This window comes from Lithobates pipiens, unplaced genomic scaffold, assembly GCF_037356315.1.
Source record: "Lithobates pipiens isolate NorthernLeopardFrog02 unplaced genomic scaffold, aLitPip1_a1.2 Scaffold_30, whole genome shotgun sequence".
NCBI lineage: Eukaryota > Metazoa > Chordata > Amphibia > Anura > Ranidae > Lithobates > Lithobates pipiens.
In genome coordinates, this window is record NW_027507791.1 from 10,107,863 (window position 1) to 10,126,666 (window position 18,804).

The 18,804-nt window shown below is 45.0% G+C and overlaps 1 protein-coding gene across 1 annotated transcript in view; it reads right to left on the minus strand.

The window, feature by feature from the left end:
• LIN52 (lin-52 DREAM MuvB core complex component) overlaps positions 1–17,769 on the minus strand; it is a 60,064-nt gene extending 42,295 nt beyond the window's left edge. The window contains exons 1-4 of the mRNA XM_077463671.1: positions 17,730–17,769; positions 15,369–15,406; positions 7,118–7,184; positions 4,924–5,007 (exon numbers count right to left, since the gene is read on the minus strand). Of these exons, the coding sequence (XP_077319797.1) occupies positions 4,924–5,007; positions 7,118–7,184; positions 15,369–15,406; positions 17,730–17,754 (214 nt within the window). The 5' untranslated portion in view covers positions 17,755–17,769. The remainder of the gene's footprint in view (positions 1–4,923; positions 5,008–7,117; positions 7,185–15,368; positions 15,407–17,729) is intronic.
• Positions 17,770–18,804: the final 1,035 nt, after the last annotated feature.

Sequence of the window (18,804 nt, forward strand, 5' to 3'; positions counted from 1 at the left end):
CAACCCGCAGCCTACTTAACAAGTTACCCTTTGCTAGTACACAGGTAACTGCACCAGTGGAAATGTCATATGTCTGAGTAGCGTGTTGTAACTCCAAGTTGTCCTGCTGCACATGAAGTCAGCTATCTGTGGCCATTGAGGTGCCCTAGACTCTCCGTCATATTCTGTATGTACCTAACTGTCTTGTATTACAAATCTGTATACATCACGCTGGTAACTGTAGTCGTGACCAATGTATGTGTTCTTTTTTGTTTGTTAGTTTGCTTTCTGTTGTTTACTGCATAAACTTTAATAAAAAGGATTTGCAAAAAAAAAAAAAAAAAAAAAAAAAAAAAAACACACCCCTACACTGCCACCTACACAGGAATCCATGCATTTGTAGAGCACTGATTGCTGTATAAATGACAATGGTCCCAAAAATGTGTCAAAAATGTTCACCATAATGTCGCAGTCACGATAAAAAAAAAATTTTATTTTATTTTTTTAAGAAAAATGCAATAAAAACGATTGCCTTTTTTGTAAACGCTATACTTTTGCGCAAACCAAACACTTATTGCGTTTTTTTTTTTTTTTTTTTTTACAAAAATATGTAGAAGAATGCGTATCGGCCTAAACGGAGAAGAAAAACTTTTTATATAATTTTTGGGGGATATTATAGCAAAATGTAAAAAAGTGAGTTTTTTTTTCAAAATTGCCGCTTTGTTTATAGCGCATGTGATCAAATACCACCAAAAGAAAGCTCTATTTGTCGGGGAAAAATAAATAAATAAAATAGGATTTTTTTTTGTACTCACCGTAAAAAAAAAAAAAAAATCCTTTTCTCTGTAATTCACCGACTGACACAGGTCCTCTCTTAACCATTGGGTATTTTTTTTTTTATATATTCTTTATTATAATATTTAATTCAGTTGTACAAATGCATTTCTTTTAACCATCCATCTTAAACAATCTTGTTCACATTTACATTTGACACATCTTTTCTTTGCCCTCCCTCCCCATAACCAAAAAAACAAAAAAAAAACAAACACCCAGCACAATTGTATAATATACCCAACACTCCCCTTAGCTCAGTCAGGAATCCAAGTGGTCGATCAATCTGCTCGAACTGAGAGCGATCAGGCTATGCCTCTCCGATCAGGATCTAGTCAGACAACGCCACTGCAGTGACATACGTCAATCACCAAGGAGGAACAAGAAGCTCGGCCGCCGCACGGGAGGTCGCTCACATACTTCAGTGGGCAGAGCGAAACATACCGGCCCTGTCGGGCATTTACATCCCAGGTGTGGAGAACTGGCAGGCGGACTAAGTCATCAGATGCTGGACATCCTGCTTTACCATCGCCGGCTTTAACGGGATGGCTATTGAGAGCCAGGTGTTGAGGAATTGGGGTCTGTTGGACTCTGTGATCCCAACTATGTTGAGAGCACGGAAATATTCTTCTCGGAAGATATATTATCGTACCTGGAAGGCTTACATCTCCATGTGTGAGGAGAAAGGATGGCATCCGTGCTCCTTTTCTATATCCAGGATCCTGCTGCTTCTTCAGCAAGGGGTGGACCAGAAATTGGCGTTAAGCACCATTAAAGGGCAAATATCAGCCTTGGCTGTCTTTTTTCAATGACTCCTGGCATCTCACTCTCTAGCGAGTACTTTTGTTCAAGGGGTGCGACATGTAGTCCCTCCGGTGCGTCCACCGTTACCCCCGTGGGATCTGAACCTGGTTATCAGTGCTTCAAAAACCGCCGTTTGAAAATATCAGAGAGATTCCCTGTTGACTCTTTCCCAGAAAGTGGTCTTTCTAGTGGCCATCACATTGGCCAGGTGGATATATCGGAACTGGCGACCTTGTTCTGCAAGTCGCCCTATCTGGATATTCACAAGGATAAGGTGGTGTTGCGTCCACAATCCTCTTTTCTGCTGAAGGTGGTTTCGGCATTTCACATCAACGAGGACATTGTGTTACCATCTCTGTGTCCTAAGCTGACACATCCTACGGAGGTGGCCCTTCATGCTCTGGACGTGGTTCGGGCTCTGAAGGTGTATTTGTCTGCCACGGCTCACTTCCGGGAGTCAGACTCATGGTTTGTTTCGGTGGCTGGTCAAAAGAAAGGCATGGCGGTCTCGTCGCCCACCATTTCCAGGTGGATCAGACAGATTGTAGTACAAGCCTACGCCTTGAAGGGGCAGGTGCCCCCCTTTCTGGTCACGTCTCAATCCACAAGGGCAAATCGGAACATCTTGGGCCTTCAGACATCAAACGTCTGTAGCTCAAGTGTGTAAAGCGGCGACTTGGTAATCTGTCCACACGTTTACCAAGTTCTACAAGGTAGATGTCAGTGCATCCCCCGATGCCTGTTTTGGTCGCAAAGTTTTGCAGGCGGCTGTATAGTTGCAATTGTGTATGCAATTTTTCCCTTTTTCCTGTTTTTTTGGTAAAAACACAGTACCTTTAAGTTAATGCACTGTTGCATTAGTTACCACAGTTTTTGTGGTGCGTTGAGGGTGGTGCCTCCTGTTGAGGTGTACCCTGCTTTTGTGGTGGTTTTTCCCACGCACTCGTTTTTTTGTGGGTAAAGTTACACTAGTTCCCACTTGCCATGGTGGAAGTTTTATGCGGTTTTCCCACACCTCGTTTGGCACTGATTGGGGACGTCCCAATGGCTAAGAGGAGCTGTGTGGGTCGGTGAATATAAGAGGAAAAATAGGACTTTTGTACTCACCGTAAAATCCTTCTCTCTGTAATTCACTGACTGACACAGCACTCCTGTTTTTTCTTTATGTTATACTGCTTGTTGACGTACTGATGTCTGAAGGCAGGCAGGCTGAGGGGTTGTTACCCATGGGACAACCCCTTGGGTGGAACTGGAAAGTTCTATGTTTTACATAACATGTAATGCCTAGTATTCTCCTAAAAGTGGCGCAACAACCCAATGGTTAAGAGGGGAGCTGTGTCAGTCGGTGAATAAAAGAGAAAGGACGTCAATTTTGTTTGGGAGCCACGTCGCACGACCACGCAATTGTCAGTTAAAGCGACACAGTGCCAAACCGCAAAAAGTGCTCTGGTCTTCGGCCAGCAAAATGGTCTGGGGCTTAAGTGGTTAAGGTTTGAACTCCTATTATATGGTTTTGCTAAATCTAAAATAAAAAAAAAAAAAAAAAAAAAAAAATCTAAAGAAAAATTGTATAGTGTGTATCCAAGCTTTACTCTTTAAATATGCCTTCCATGCACCATGGTGCAATTTGCGGTAGACTTTCTAGCTTTCGACAGTGTGGGAATTATGAGACTACTTAAGACCTGAGCCGCAACAGCCATGCCATTAAGATCGGGTTCACATATGTGCACCCACGGTTCACAGCATGGGGTCCGGTGAGTTTCTGTACACTGTTTCAGGTGCAATTCAGGTTGGACTTATTGCGCCGAATTCGCACCTGAACTGGACCCTTCTGCAATCCGGACCACGGCCACCCCAGATCTGTGTGAACCATTGAGTCACACTCACCTGTCATGTGAATTGGATTCAGGGAAACCTGCATCCAAATCATGTGTGTGAACCCAGTCTAAAGCCAGCAGGTCCAAAACTGGTTCATGGTATAGTAGATATGGTTGATATTGGAGAGCCCCTAGGTAAATAAAATAATCATTTGTTATGCCAAACATTATGGGGTTGATTTACTAAAACTGGAGAGTGCAAAATCTGGTGCAGCTCTGTATGGTAGCCCGCATCCATTTTTTTTTTTTTTTGCAAAGCTTAATTGATTGGCTACCATGCACAGCTATCAGATTTTCCCCCTTTCCAGTTTTAGTAAATCAATCCCTGCGAGTCCGCAATTTTGAAGACGATTCTATATCAATACAAAAATGTTTATGCTAAAATCAAAATGACCACAGTTTATCTAAAAACAATCTATAAAGCACACAGTCACACATGGTGGCAGAAATATTCAGATATGGGGGATAATTTTCTTAGTCTGGAGTTGTCAATTTTGCATGTATAGGTCATGGACATGCAGCACAGCATTTCAATATGTGGCCAAAAAGTTGTAAAGTCAAGGCTTTTCACCTTAACACATGAAGGTAAAGGTGAAAAACCTGTGCTACAGCTGCCCCCCCCCCCCCCATTCGTTCCAGCGAGAATGGAGAACGAGAATGGACACAGCCGCAGGACTAGGGAGCATGCCTGCACAAGTGCCCCCATAGAGTTTGGCAATTTGTGGGGGCAGTCGATAAAGAGAAGGAGCCAGGAGTGTTGCCAGGGGACCCAAAAGAGTAGGATTGGGGCCAGATACTCAGATAAGTATGACATGTTTGCTATTCTTTAAAAAAAAAAAAAAAAAAAAAAAAAAAAAAATATAACACATTACACTTTTTAAGTGATTGCAAAAAGGCAAAATTGTTTTTTTTTAGTTTTGGATGGATTGGAGAAGAATTAGAACACCTGTCAGTTTTTATTGCTGTCTGTGCCCCCCGTTGGGGAGATCCACTCCATTTGTCATGTTTACCATTATCACTAAAAGTGAAACTGTAAAATATTTTTGGGCTGACACCAGAACAGTATTAGAGGGGAAATCTTCCAATGGGGGACACTAGTTCTGGTGACAACCCAGGACTCCCCCTATTACCTAGGTTTCTTTTACTTCATGTTTTTGGCTATGAGATGGGAAGTGAAGGGAAATCGCCCCAATGGGACACAGATGGCATAGGGGGAGAAAAAAAAAAAAAAAAAAAAAAAAAAAAAAACTTAAAAAATGCCCCCCCCATAACCCTTGCTCTACCCAAAATATAAAGAAAACAATAAAAATAAAGTATTGCCTTTACTTACACTTTAATAATGTCTAAAAGAATATTTAATTCTAACTCTGCCTGCATGTCACCCTCCCTTGTTTACAACTGAATCACCACAGCAGATATGACAGGTACTTACACTCTTCTAGTCCCAGCTGGTAGGCCAAATTCTGAAGCCCACGAACCTTCTCCATGAGATTAGTGATGGTTAGACTACCCAATTCTGGAGAGAAAAAAAATGAAAAAAAAAAATATATAAAAAAACTGCAGTTATTACCAGATAACTCATTTTACAGGAATCCTCCAGGACAGTTAACAAGAGTCGGCTCAGCCTGCAGGAAATACAAGAGACAGTTTAAAAAAAAAAAAAAAAAAAAAAAAAAAAAAGACTCCTGGGAGCCTAGGACCTCAAATCTTTGCAAGAAGACAACCAAAAACCTGAAGTTCTAAACAAAACCTAAAGAAACATGTGCGAGAACTAACCCGTCTTGGAGGATTTCCAGAAAAGGAGTTACCAGGTACTAACCCAAGTTTTACATCCAGCATCCTTTAGGGTGGTTCACAAGAGAAACAAACAAACAAGATCTTACCTAAGATGAAACCACCGCTTGAAGCACCTTCCTCCAAAGAGTCTGGTTTTGACTAGACCTTAGTGGGGACTGTTGGATATCCACACCATGAAGAGACCTCAAATGGCAGAAAGCAGGATGTGGGATACTCTTCATTACAGGCAAGTTATGCGACAGAAGCTGTCCGCATCAGCTTTGAATGGATCTTACTACTTGCTTCCCACCCTGTGGTAGGGTGATGATACCTTTCCGTAACAGTCGCCCCCCCCCCCCTCCTTACAATCAGGCTGGGGGAATCCCACTGTGTGCAGACGCGACTCACAGCAGGTGTCCAGTGCATCCCTGTTCTCAATTTCAGGGTCAAATCAGGCCAAAATTCAGACCTAAAACAGAGCCAAAGACACACAGGATCCTTGAGCCATGCACTCCATGACTGCCCTGGAGATGCATGAGCTGGCTCCATTGAGAGTCGGTCATGCTAATTGGATGCGGAGAGAGAGAGAGATAGATAGATAGATAAGGTAACCAAAATAAAACTGTGGGGTTGGTTACTAAATCTTGAGTGCAAATTCTGGTGCAGCCATGCCTGGTAACCAAACAGCTTCTAACTTCAGCTTGTTCAAATTAACCTTCGACAATATAACCTGGAAGCGGATTGGTTTATACGCACAACTGCACTAAATTTTACATCTCCAGTGATGGTAAATCTCCTCCTCCCACTATGTTCCTCATTCCACAAACCAATCAGCCTGAACTACATTCCGGACTACATTTCTGACACCCTAGTCAGACTGAACTGAACTATATTACCAAAAGTATCGGGACGACTGCCATTACACGCACATGAACTTTAATGGGATCCCAGTGTTAGTCCGTAGGGTTCAGTATGGAATTGGCTCCATATTTAACAGCTCCAACTGGAAAGGCCGTTCATAAGGTTTAGGAGTGTGTCTATGGGATTGTTTGACCATTCTTCCAGAAGTACATTTGTGAGGTCAGACACTGATAGACAGCAAGGCCCGGCTTGCAGTCTTCCTACTTCATCCCAAAGGTGTTCTATAGGGTTGAGGTCAGGACTCTGTGTAGGCCAGTCAAGTTCCTCCAACCCAAACTCTCTCATCCATGTCTTTATGGACCTTGCTTTGTGCCCTGGTCCAAATCATTTGGTGGAGGGGGGATTATGGTGTTGGGTTGTTTTTCAGGCTCGGCCCCTTAGTTCCAGTGAAGGGAACTCTTAAGACGTCAGCATACCAAGACGTTATGGAAAATGTCACGCTGCCAAGTTTGTGGGAACAGTTTGGGGATGGCCCCTTCCTGTTCCAACATTACTGCACACTAGTGCACAAAGCAAGGTTCATAAAGACACAGATGAGTGAGTTTGGGGTGGAGGAACTTGACTGTCCTACACAGAGTCCTGACCGCAACCTGAGGTGAATTAGAGCGGAGACTTCAAGCTAGGCCTTCTCGTCCAACATCAGTGCCTGACCTCACAAATGAGCTTCTGGAAGAATGGTCAAACATTGCCATAAACACACTCCTAAACCTTGTGGACAGTCTTCCCAGAAGAGTTGAAGCTGTTATAGCTGCAAATGGAGGGCCAACTCAATATTGAACCCTACAGACAAAGACTGGGATGCCATTCAAGTTCATGTGTGTGTAAAGGCAGGCGTCCCAATATTCTTGGTAATATAGTATAGCAAGTGGCCAGATTCATCCACACTCTCCAAATGTGAATCAATTTAGTTAAAATTTCTGAGAATTTACCTCTTAGCATTTCAATGTCGTCATTTTCTAACTCAGCCATCCACTTCGGCGGAGAGCTTGCAATTGGCTGAGGAAGAAAGAAACACTAGTTAAAGAAAAGAAGAAACATTAATTATGTATGTAAATGTGAAATATAATATTGCTCATCTCACAACCAGCCATTGTAAGTAAACGGTCAGTAGGGGGACCTTTTCTGAGAGTGCAGCACAGTGGCTAGCACCTCTGCAAAGCTGCACAAAGATCGCTGGTTCGAATCCCAACTTGACACACCACTGAAATGCAGGGAGGTCAATTGGCCCTAGTATGTGTACGTATGAATGTGAGTTAGGGACCTTAGACTGTAAGCTCGAGGACAGGGACTGATGTGAAAATTATAAAATATATATAGAATTTTTTTTTTTTTTTTTTTTACACACACACACTGTATCTCACAAGAGTACACCCCTCACATTTTTGTAAATATTTTATTATATCTTTTCATCTGACAACACTGAAGAAATGAAACTTTGCTACAATGTAAAAGTAGTGAGTGTACAGCTTGTATAACAGTGTAAATTTGCTGTCCCCTCAAAATAACTCAACACACAGCCATTAATGTCTAAACTGCTGGCAACAAAAAGGGAGTACACCCCTAAGTGAAAATGTCCAAATTGGGCCCAAAGTGTCAATATTTTGTGTGGCCACCATCATTTTCCAGCACTGCCTTAACCCTCTTGGGCATGGAGGTCACCAGAGCTTCACAGGCTGCCACTGGAGTCCTCTTTCACTCATCGATGATGACATCACAGAGCTGGTGGATGTTAGAGATCTTGCGCTCCTCCACCTTCCATTTGAGGATGCCCCACAGACGCTCAATAGGGTTTAGGTCTGGAGACATGCTTGGCCAGTCCATCACCTTTACCCTCAGCAAGGCAGTGGTCATTTGGAGGTGCATTTGGGGTTATGTTGGAATGCTGCCGGCAGAACTCATGGAGCCCCAGACCATGGCACTCCCACCATCATGCTTGACTGTAGGCAAGACACATTTGTCTTTGTACTCCTCACCTGGTTGCCCCCACACACGCTTGACACCATCTGAGCCAAATAAGTTTATCTTGGTCTCATCAAGCCACAAGACATGGTTCCAGTAGGCCATGTCCTTAGTCTGCTTGTTTTCAGCAAAATTGCTTGCAGGCTCTCTTGTGGATCATCTTTAGAAGAGGCTTCCTTCTGGGACGGCAGCAATGCAGACAAATTTGATGCAGTGTGTGGCGTATAGTTTGAGCACTGACAGGCTGACCCCCCCCCCCCCCCCATCCCTTCAACCCCTGCAGCAATGCTGGCAGCACTTATATGTCTATTTCCCAAAGACAAACTTTGGATATGACGCTGAGCATGTGTACCCAACCTCTTTGGTTGACCATGGCGAGGCCTGTTCTGAGTGGAACCTGTCCTGTTAAACTGCTGTATGGCCTTGACCACCATGCTGCAGCTCAGTTTCAGGCAATCTTTTTATAGCCTAGGCCAGTGTTAGCGAACCTTGGCACCCCAGATGTTTTGGAACTACATTTCCCATGATGCTCATGCACTCTGCAGTGTAGTGGAGCATCATGGGAAATGTAGTTTCAAAACATCAGGAGTGCCAAGGTTCGCCATCACTGGCCTAGGCCATCTTCATGTAGAGCAACAATTCTTTTTTTCAGATCCTCAAAGAGTTCTTTGCCAAGAGGTATCATAGTGAACTTCCAGGGACCAGTATGAGAGAGCAAGAGCGATAACACAAAATGTAACACACCTGCTTCTCATTCACACCTGAGACCTTGTAACACCAACGAGTCACATGACACCAGGGAGGGAAAATGGTTAATTTGCACATTTTCACTTAGAGGTGTACTCACTTTTGTGGTCAGCGGTTTAGACATGAATAGCTGTGTGTTTAGTTATTTTGAGGGCACGGAAATTTTACACCGTTATACAAGCTCACTAATTAACTCACTACTTTACATTGTAGCAAAGTTCAATTTTTTCAATGTTGTCACATGAAAAGATATAAAAAAAAAAAAAAAAAAAAAAAAAAAAAAAGGGAGAAGTCCATCCTGAGCTCGCCTTCTCTTATGGATCACAGGAGTGCAATTCATTTTGCACTCCTGTTAGCCATTTTCAGCATTGAGCAGTCTGAATTCCGCTCTCTGCTGATGTCACAGGAACTGCATCATCACAAAAATGACCAGTTACACTTACCGGTAACGTCTTTTCTAGGAAATCTTCCTGAGAGATGACTGGTCCACCTGACAGGAAACACAATCAACAACAAGTTTAAAAGTCCCCACCCCTCCCTCAGACCCTCAGTTATGGTAAAGAAAATCCCACACCGGTGTCAGAGGGAACATTCTGTGAGGAATCAATATACCACACCAATAAAACAAGGGTAGGGAGTAGGCCTGCCGTCCTGGAAGATTTCCTAGAAAAGACGTTACCGGTAAGTGTAACTGGTCATTTTCTCCAGTCATCTTCCAGGACGGCACACCTGAGAGGATAAGCAAGAAGTTCAGGCCTACTTTTAGGGCGGGACAACCGCTTGTAGGACCTTCCTGCCAAATGCCAAATCCTGAGGGGACAACAGCTCCACTCTGTAGTGCCTCAGAAAAGTTCTATGGCTCGTCCATGTTGCTGCTCTGCAGATCTTGTCGATTGAGGCGCCTGCCCTCTCTGCCCAGGAGGTCGCCAGGGATCTGGTTGAATGCGCCTTAAGGCGGGTTGGTACTGGTTTACCTGCCTGCCTATAAGCAATAGATATGGTTTGTCTAACCCATCTAGCTATCGTTGTCTTAGAAGCTTGTAGACCCTTTCTCTTCCCTGAGAAGGTGATCAATAAGTGATTGGATCTCCTAAAGTCTTTCACTCTTTCCAAATAGGCTAGGAGACAACGCCTGACATCTAAGAAATGGAACCTTTCCTCTTCCTTATTCTTGGGATTCTGGCAAAAAGACGGGAGAATAATCTCCTGCGTCCTGTGAAATAGTGAAGCCACCTTTGGCCAATAAAGAGGATCCTGAGTGAGGATTACCCTATCCTCTAGGATGCGCAAAAAAAAACAGCTCTTTAATCGAAAGGGCCTGTATATCACCCACCCTTCTGGACGTAGTGATAGCCAGAAGGAAGGCCAACTTAAAATGATAAAAGTTTAACAGAAATTTGAGCCACTGGCTCAAAAGGCCCCCTTGTTAGGGCATCTAATACCAAGGACAGGTCCCATGGAGGGCAACTGACCGACCTGACTGGAACTACCCTTTCCCTGGCCAACAAAAATCTTTTTATCAGCGGCTCCTGTCCTAGCTTCCTATCAAAAAACACGGACAGGGCTGCCACCTGGACTTTGAGGGTGCTGACTGAAAAACCCTGGTCCACCCCCTCTTGAAGAAAGTCTAGGATGGTAGGTATCATCTGGAGAACCCCCTCCTTAGACTGCAGCCAATGGGAGAAAACTTTCCAGACTTTTGCATAAATTTTTCTGGTGACGCCTTTCCTACTGAGGAGAAGAGTGTCTATCACTCTCTCCGAACAGCCCCTGTCACGGAGTATTTCCCTCTCAATAGCCATGCTGTCAGAGAGAGACGTCCCGGGTCGGGGTGAAAGACTGGACCCTGACTGAGCAGGTCTCGTTGCACCGGCAGATGCAACGGGGGAGCTACCGAGAGACTCTGAATGGTGGGAAACCAAACCCTCTTGGGCCACCAGGGTGCTATTAGCACCAGGTCTGTCCTTGAGTAGGTTAACTTCTGTAGGACTCTGGGAAGGAGTACCAGTGGGGGAAAGGCATAAGCCAGCCTGAAATTCCACACCTGTACAAGAGCGTCTATCCCTTTTGCTTCTTGATCCTTGTAAAGGGAGAAAAATCTACTGACCTTCGCATTCCTCTGCGAAGCGAATAAATCTATTTCTGGCTTGCCGAAATGTCTGCAAACCAGGAAGAAGATTTCTTTGCTCAATCCCCATTCCCCTGAAGGATGGGCTGTCTGCTTAAGAAATCTGCCTGTAGATTGAGTGAGCCTTTTATATGAACCGCTGACAGTGAAAGGACCTTCCTTTCTGCTTCCCCAAGGATTTGCTGCGCTAACCCCCTCAGTTTGCAAGACCTTGTTCCTCCTTGGTGATTTAAGTATGCCACCGTGACCTGGTTGTCCGAGAGGACCTGAACCTCTCTGTCCTGCAGCTACTGTTGTAAATAGTCTAGGGCCTTGCCTACAGCCAGGAGCTCCCTGAAATTGGAGGATTCCCTGGCTTGGCTGTGGTTCCAAGACCCTTGGGCATACTGGTCTACCAGATGAGCCCCCCAGCCCCAAGCGCTGGAGTCCATGGTCAAGACTAATGGGTTTACCTGGGCCCAGGGGCGACCTTTCACCAAATCAGGTTACTGCCGGTATGCAGGCCGTCATGAGGCCCAGCAGTCTCATTATATATCTCAGAGAGGCTTCTCTTCTTTCGAGAAGGGTGACAACCGCATTCTGGACCTTCACTACCTTTTCCGCTGGTAAGAACACCCTCTGTGCCTGTGAATCTAACAGGTAGCCTAGGTATAGTTTGGACTGAGAAGGTGTCAGTAAGGACTTCTCCCGGCTGACCAACCAGCCCAAGGTTTCCAGAACCTCTAACACAATGTCTCTGTCTATCACTGCTTGCTTCTGATCCACACTGTAGATCAGCAAGTCGTCTAGGTAGGGTATTAACCTTATGCCCTGTAGGTGTAGATATGCTACGACCTTGGCCATCACTTTTGTGAATAACCTTGGGCTTGCCGCCAGCCCAAAGGGAAGAGCTCTGAACTGCCAGTGTTCTACTCTCTGCTGTATATGGACTGCGAACGTAGGTATCTCTGATACTCGGGAGCAAAGGGTACATGTAAATATGCGTCATTCAGGTCCAGAGTGACCATAAAAACTCCTGCCTGAAGATGTTTTCTTACTGAGTAAATACTTTCCACCCTGAACCTCTTCTGAAGTAAGTAACGGTTTAGTGCTCTCAGATTTATTATTAAACTAAATCTGCCTGAGGGTTTTGGAACCACAAATACGTGTGAGTAAAAACCCTGGGCTAATTGACTGGCTGGTACTGGAGCAATGGTTCCTTGCTCTGCCAGCTCCTTTAAATTTTCCAGTAAACCCGCTGCCCTGGCTGGGTCCCTGGGAGGAAAGGTAATTAGAAAATTCTGAGGGGGAAGACTTTGGAATTCCAGTCTGTACCCTACTTCTAAGAGATTTAAAATATATGGACTCTGCGTAATCCTTTTCCAATGGGGAAGGAAGTTGCTGAGTCTTGCGCCCACTCCTATGGTGGCGCATTTACCCTCTGAGAGGTTCCGGAACTGGAAAAAAGAATTGTACTCTTATCCTTTCCTTTTCCACCTCTTCCTTTGTTCAACTTTCCCTTTATGATGAGTCCTTGAGTGGGGGCCTCGAAAAAATTTCTTACCCCTTTCCCTCTTGGGTTTTACCGGGAACTTCTTTCCCTTTTCAGTAGATCGGGACAAAACCTGATCCAAGCCTGACCCAAACAACAGGGAACCCTCAAAGGGAATGCCACACAAACGGGATTTGGAAGTGAAATCTCCATCCCAGGTCTTTACCCATAGGGCCCTCCTGGCGGAGTTTAAGAGTGCTGCTGTCTTAGCTGTGGTCCTAACAGTCTCCACCGCTGCATCTGCCACATACGCTACCTCTCGACTGATTACCTCCAGTGATTCTAAAATATCTTTAGTCTCCTCACCCCGGGAGACGTGATCTATTGATTTGCCAAGCCAGGTGTCTGTATTTCTGGCTACTCAGGCGGAAACTAGGGCCGGCACCATTGCTGCCGCATTCGCCTCCCAGGCCCCTTTTAGTAAAGTCTCAGATTTCTTATCCATCTGATCTTGGATATTTCCAGAATCTTCAAAGGATAAATCCGACCTCTTGGACACCTGTGCCAGGGCTGCATCCAAACGAGGGTTTTTTTAAAAAATCTTTCCTCCTCCTCACACTTAAAGGGACACCTTCTTTTCCAAGCTTACAGTCTGAGAAGCTTACGTTCAGGTTCCTTCCACTCTCTGAGGACTATCTCCTTCAGAGACTGGTGGATGGGAAAGGTTCTGGCCTGCAACCTTCCTAGGCCCCTATACACCCTGTCCTGTGCTGAAACTTGGGCAGAGGGGACCTGGATATCCTCCGAGGTGTAAATGGCCTTTAAAAGACCCTCCATGTCCTCACTTGGGAACAAAAAACCCCCAGGTTTTGCCTCCCCCTGGCTATCCTGGTCCGAATCCTCCCCAGAAGTAACTTCTGGGACCTGACCTTCCTCCACTCAGACAATAGGGAGGCCTGGCCCTGGCTCTCCGTATAGGATGTGGAAAAATTTTCTTGTGGGTGAGGAATCTCTCTCTCAGAGGGACTCTCATCCTGCTCTTCACTAGAGTAGTTTGAAAAGATTGAAGGGTGGCTAACATTTCAGACTGTAAAGCCCTACCTTCCTTCACGACCTGAGCGGTCTCCCTGCCTGCGAGTTTAAAGATATACCTATCGCAGAAAGGTTTGCTGTGGTCCTGTGCTAATTTAGCATTACAATAACCACAGCGTTTGGACTTTGAAGTAGCCTTTCCTATAGACCTACAGGCTGACCCCTGGGCAGAGCCTTCAGTCCCTGGAAAATAGGAATTTAACAATTAGCTACTCAAGTCTAAAAGGGCCAAGGGGAGTCTACCTCAGAGTACCCCGCCCCTCAAAACACAGCTGGATCACTCACCCCCTGTGGCGACCTCAATAGCTGTCTGCTCAGACGGACCTTCCAGTTCCATGACGATTTTAGCTGCCCTGCAGAATCGCTGGGTTAAGGCACAGTCCTGAGCGTTCCCCTGTTTGCCTTTGAAAGTGCTGCAAGGTAAACGGCGTTTTCACAAACAGTAGCCGGGGTGCTTCACTGCAGCCTCTGCTGTTTGAATATTCCCGCCGGTCGGCGCCATCTTTAGGAGGTCCGTCGGCCGGAAGTGACGTACGGCCTCTTCCGGACCTGCGCTGTGCAGTTGGAACGCACGCCAATGCGTCCAGACCTCCCAGCCTCCATCCAGAAATCCGATGGCCGGAAGTGATGCATCCGGACTTCCGGACCTGCGCCGTAGAGCTGGAACGCACGCCACCGCGTTCAGCACTGGAGGAATGCAGCTTACCACCAACGAACAGTCGCTCAAGGTAGGCAAACACAAATGGGGAGCAGCACGTTTAGGACAACTCCCCTGTCCCACGAAGCTGCAAACAGGGCTCCTAAAGGAGACCTTAAGCGAGGACTATCTCCCCCAGGTGTCTCTGGGGGTTGCAAGGGAGAAAGGCAGACCCTGTCCGCTGAGCCCCACAAACAAGGATAATCCTCTCTAGGAAAAAGCGAGGTCCCAGACCTCTCCATAAAAAAATAAAAGGAGAAACTTGGTTTCGCTGTCATCTGTGGGAAACACAATCAAGAACTGAGGGTCTGAGGGAGGGGTGGGGACTTTTAAACTTGTTGTTGATTGTGTTTCCTGTCAGGTGGACCAGTCATCTCTCAGGTGTGCCGTCCTGGAAGATGACTGGAGAAAAAAGTCTGTTTCCACTAGCTGCCTGGACTGATACCCATCTAAGCGAGTCGCTGAAACGGCTGCGCCCTGCCCCTCCAGAGCTCAGCGCTCCAGTGAATCTCTAGCAGGATCAAATGTTATCTTTTGTATTAACAGCATTTGTAGAGTTAAAAAGAAGTAGGAAAATGTGCGTGTGCTGCAGAAATGTACTGAATATATTTTGTTTACTTTGCCAAGCCATACATGTTACATATGGTGGGTGAGAACGATCACTGTTGGAAGTTATAAATGGCCATTCTGCACAAACGTGGCTCTTTAAACCTTCAGAGGTCATCAGCTTTGGGACTACACAGAAAAATGGTGATAGCGTTAACCCCAGCAGTCATTATATACCTCCCATGTGACAATCATGGATTGATTCGTTACATGGCAGGGACATCTTGTGACATCGTAATCCCCATGACAGATCTGCCATCCTGCAAAAACATCAATGTACAGCTCTTACCTGGCAGGGCTACACAAGCCCTTTGTAAACAGTCCAATGATTTCAGAGAAATTGATTTTTTTTGCTCACACCTCAACTCGAGAAAGCAATTTTTTGTGCATAGGTTCACCAATCAGGTAGTTGGAAGCTGACTGTACTGCACAGCTAAATAAAAACAAAATAAAAACAAAAAAGACACCACTTGTACTTACACTCTTAAAGGAGGCGGCAAATTCTGCAACTCCTGGAACTGTAAGACAAAGAAATCTCCAATCAGATCCTGTAAACATCATCAACTTGATGTTAGACCACCAATGTAGTCGATAAGATGGCTTTGGGATACAGAATACAACAGTCATTATGGACTGAACCCACTACAGAAAAGAACAACCAATACATTAAATATTATGGTCAGCTGGATATGCTGAAGGTTTGCGGCTCCCACAATGCAAAACGTTCTGTGGTTGGAAGAGGCACACCTTTCATTCATCTGCCCACCCTCCAATCACGAATGCATTGCATCGTGGGAACCTACAGCATGGGTGCTATGAATGGAGCACGGAGGCGGAAAGGGATGGCATAGTCAGCTCTTCTGGCGAGTGCCTGCCACAGGTGCAACAGCAGAAATTAAAGGGTTACAAAACCCACAACAGTAAAATCAGTCTGTGCTCATAAAAGTTAACATACCCCGATAGAATTTATGACGTCATTTTTCAGAGAATATGAATGATAACAAAACTTTCACTCCTAGTTAGTGTTTGGCTGAAGCCATTTATCAATCAACTGAGTTTACACTTTAAATCATATTCGCAACAGAAACTACCCAAATTACCCCAAATTATTAGTATTATTATACAGGATTTATATAGTGCTGACAGTTTACGCAGCACTTTACAACATTAGGGCAGACATTACAACACCCCAATCCTTAATACCATGTATTGCTCCCTTTAACATCAATGATAGCTTGAAGTCTTGTGGATGAGGCTCTTGATCTTCGCAGATGGTAAAGCAGCCCATTTCTCTTACCCAAAAGCCTCCAGTTCCTGTAAATTCTTGGGCTGTTTTGCATGAACTGCATGTTTGAGATCTCCCCAGAGTGGCTCAATGATATGGAGGTCAGGAGACTGAGATGGTCACTCCAGAACCTTCACTTTATTCTGCTGTAGCCAATGACAGGTCGACTTGGCCTTGTGTTTTGTATCATTGTCATGTTGGAATATCCAAGTACATCCCATGTGCAGCTTCATGGCTGATGAATACAAATGTTCCTCCAGTATTTCTTGATAAACATATGGCTATCATCTTGTCATCAGTTGTTTCCTGTGCCTTTGTAGCTCACACATCTCCAAAACATCAGCGATCCACCTCCGTGTTTCACAGTAGGAATGGTGAACCTTTCATCATAGGCCTTGCTGACTTCTCACCAAATGTAGAGTTTATTGTTGTGGCCAAAAAGCTCAATTTTGGTCACTCCAAATGACTTTGTGCCAAAAGGTTTGAGGCTTGTCTCTGTGCTGTTTGGTGTATTGTAAGTGGGATACTTTGTGGCATTTGCGTAGTAATTACTCTCTTTTGCAACTCGACATGCAGCCCATCTTTCTTCAAGTGCCTCCTTAATGTGTATCTTCAAACAGCCACACCACACATTTACAGAGAGTCCTGTATTTCACCTGAAGCTATTTGTGGGTTTTTCTTTGTATCCCGAACAATTTTACTGGCAGTTGCGGCTGAAATTTTAGTTGGTCTACCTGACCGTGGTTTGTTTCAACAGAACCCCTCATTTTCAAACTTCTTTTATTTGGTAAAATTTTTATTAACAGTTTTTTCAACACATACAGTACAGAACACATGTACCAGAAGTCCTTTATCTGCCGGCACTGCCAAAATACATGGTCAAAGTCAGCACGGTCACCTGTGCAGAGCCAGCACCCTGCTGCACTTGTACCATATATCCCAGCTATCCTGGGGGGGGGGGGGTATAGTACGAGCCTGTCTCTGACTAAAACCAGGGTCTTGAACGGGTAATCCCACATGTCATCCCAAACCCCCCCCCCCGAAGTCTGTTACTAATGCGCTCCACGTGTCTAAATTTTTTTAGCATTTTTGGCCTTTCCACAAATAGTTCTTTATAGACTGTCGAGGGGTTTCAGCAAGTCCTCCGTCCTCAGCATACTCTCCAGGGGGGACATACCCAGCTCCAGTGTCAGAACCAAACTGAGTGAGGAAGGCATGTCTCTCAACTGGAGGTATCGAAACAGATACCAATTGGGAAAGTTGTATATCTTTTAGTTGGTCAGACGTAAGTAGCTTTGTCCCCCCTCCCCCCCCACTACATGCTTCAAATTCTTTGATGCCAACCCTGGCCCATATCACTGGATCAGGGATCGCACCAAAGTGTGGCAGTCTGGGATTGAATCAGAGGGGGGTGTCTTGTGACCAGCTCCCCACTTTGTTTTTAATCAAAATCTGTGCCTTGTCCCAGGCTCGCACAGTCACTCGCATGGAGGCAGTCAAAGATGAAGAGGTTTGTGGGCCCCTGTATACCAAGTAGGATAAGCGCTCATACGAACCCAGAAGGACCGCCTCTAGTACCATTGCCGAATCCCCGTTGTCCTTTGTCAACCAGTGTCGAGCAATCACCATCTGCCCTGCTATAAAATATTTGAAAAGATCCTTGACCCCAGGGCTCCTGCAAGGTACGAAAACTTATTCTGGGGTGTGTGGTGGCCCATAAAAAGGAACTAAATAGACTATTCACCCTCCTAAAAAAGGGAACAGGGAACAGAGAAAAATACAAAAAAAAGGGAGAAAAATACAAAAAAAAAGGGAGAAAAATACAAAAAAAAAAGGGAGAAAAATACAAAAAAAAAAAAAAAAAGGGGGGGGGGGACAAAAAAAGGAGAAAAAAAAATAAAAATACTGTTGTCCCTGTTGTGCAACATGATAGGCAAGTGCAGCATATGGCGAGTATGGGGGTCTGCAAAAATGCACAAGGAACATTCTACACCCCCCCCCCCCCCCCAGCTCAAGGATTCCACAGTCTGTCCTCAGCCCAGCACAAAGGGCCACTTACGTTGCTCGGGCACAAGTCTGGTGATGCGCGGTCCAGTTTCTCGAAGCTCAGTAAAGACGTCTCCAGATCTGTTCCTGAGGATGAAGAAAAGACAAATTTGGAGATGTATGTCCAGGACCTGCAGTCTAATAACAATAAAAATTAAAATAATATAATAGAGGACAGATATGACTCCCCATCTAACAATATGAATACACTTTAGCACTCTTCCCCCTCCAATATCATCGAAAAAAGAAAACCCTTCCCTCAAATAATAGTAATAAAATTACAGAGACAAGAGGACCACCCCCCGTATGACCCCCCCCCCCCCCCATAAATATACAGAGATGACCCCCCCATCAATATTAATACAGAGGAGATGACCCCCCCCCATAAATAATAATACAGAGGAGATGACCCTCCCATAAATAATAATACAGAGGAGATGACCCCCCCCATAAATAATAATACAGAGGAGAATGACCCCCCCCCCATAAATAATAATACAGAGGAGATGAACCCCCACCATAAATAATAATACAGAGGAGATGACCCCCCCCCATAAATAATAATACAGAGGGAGATGACCCCCC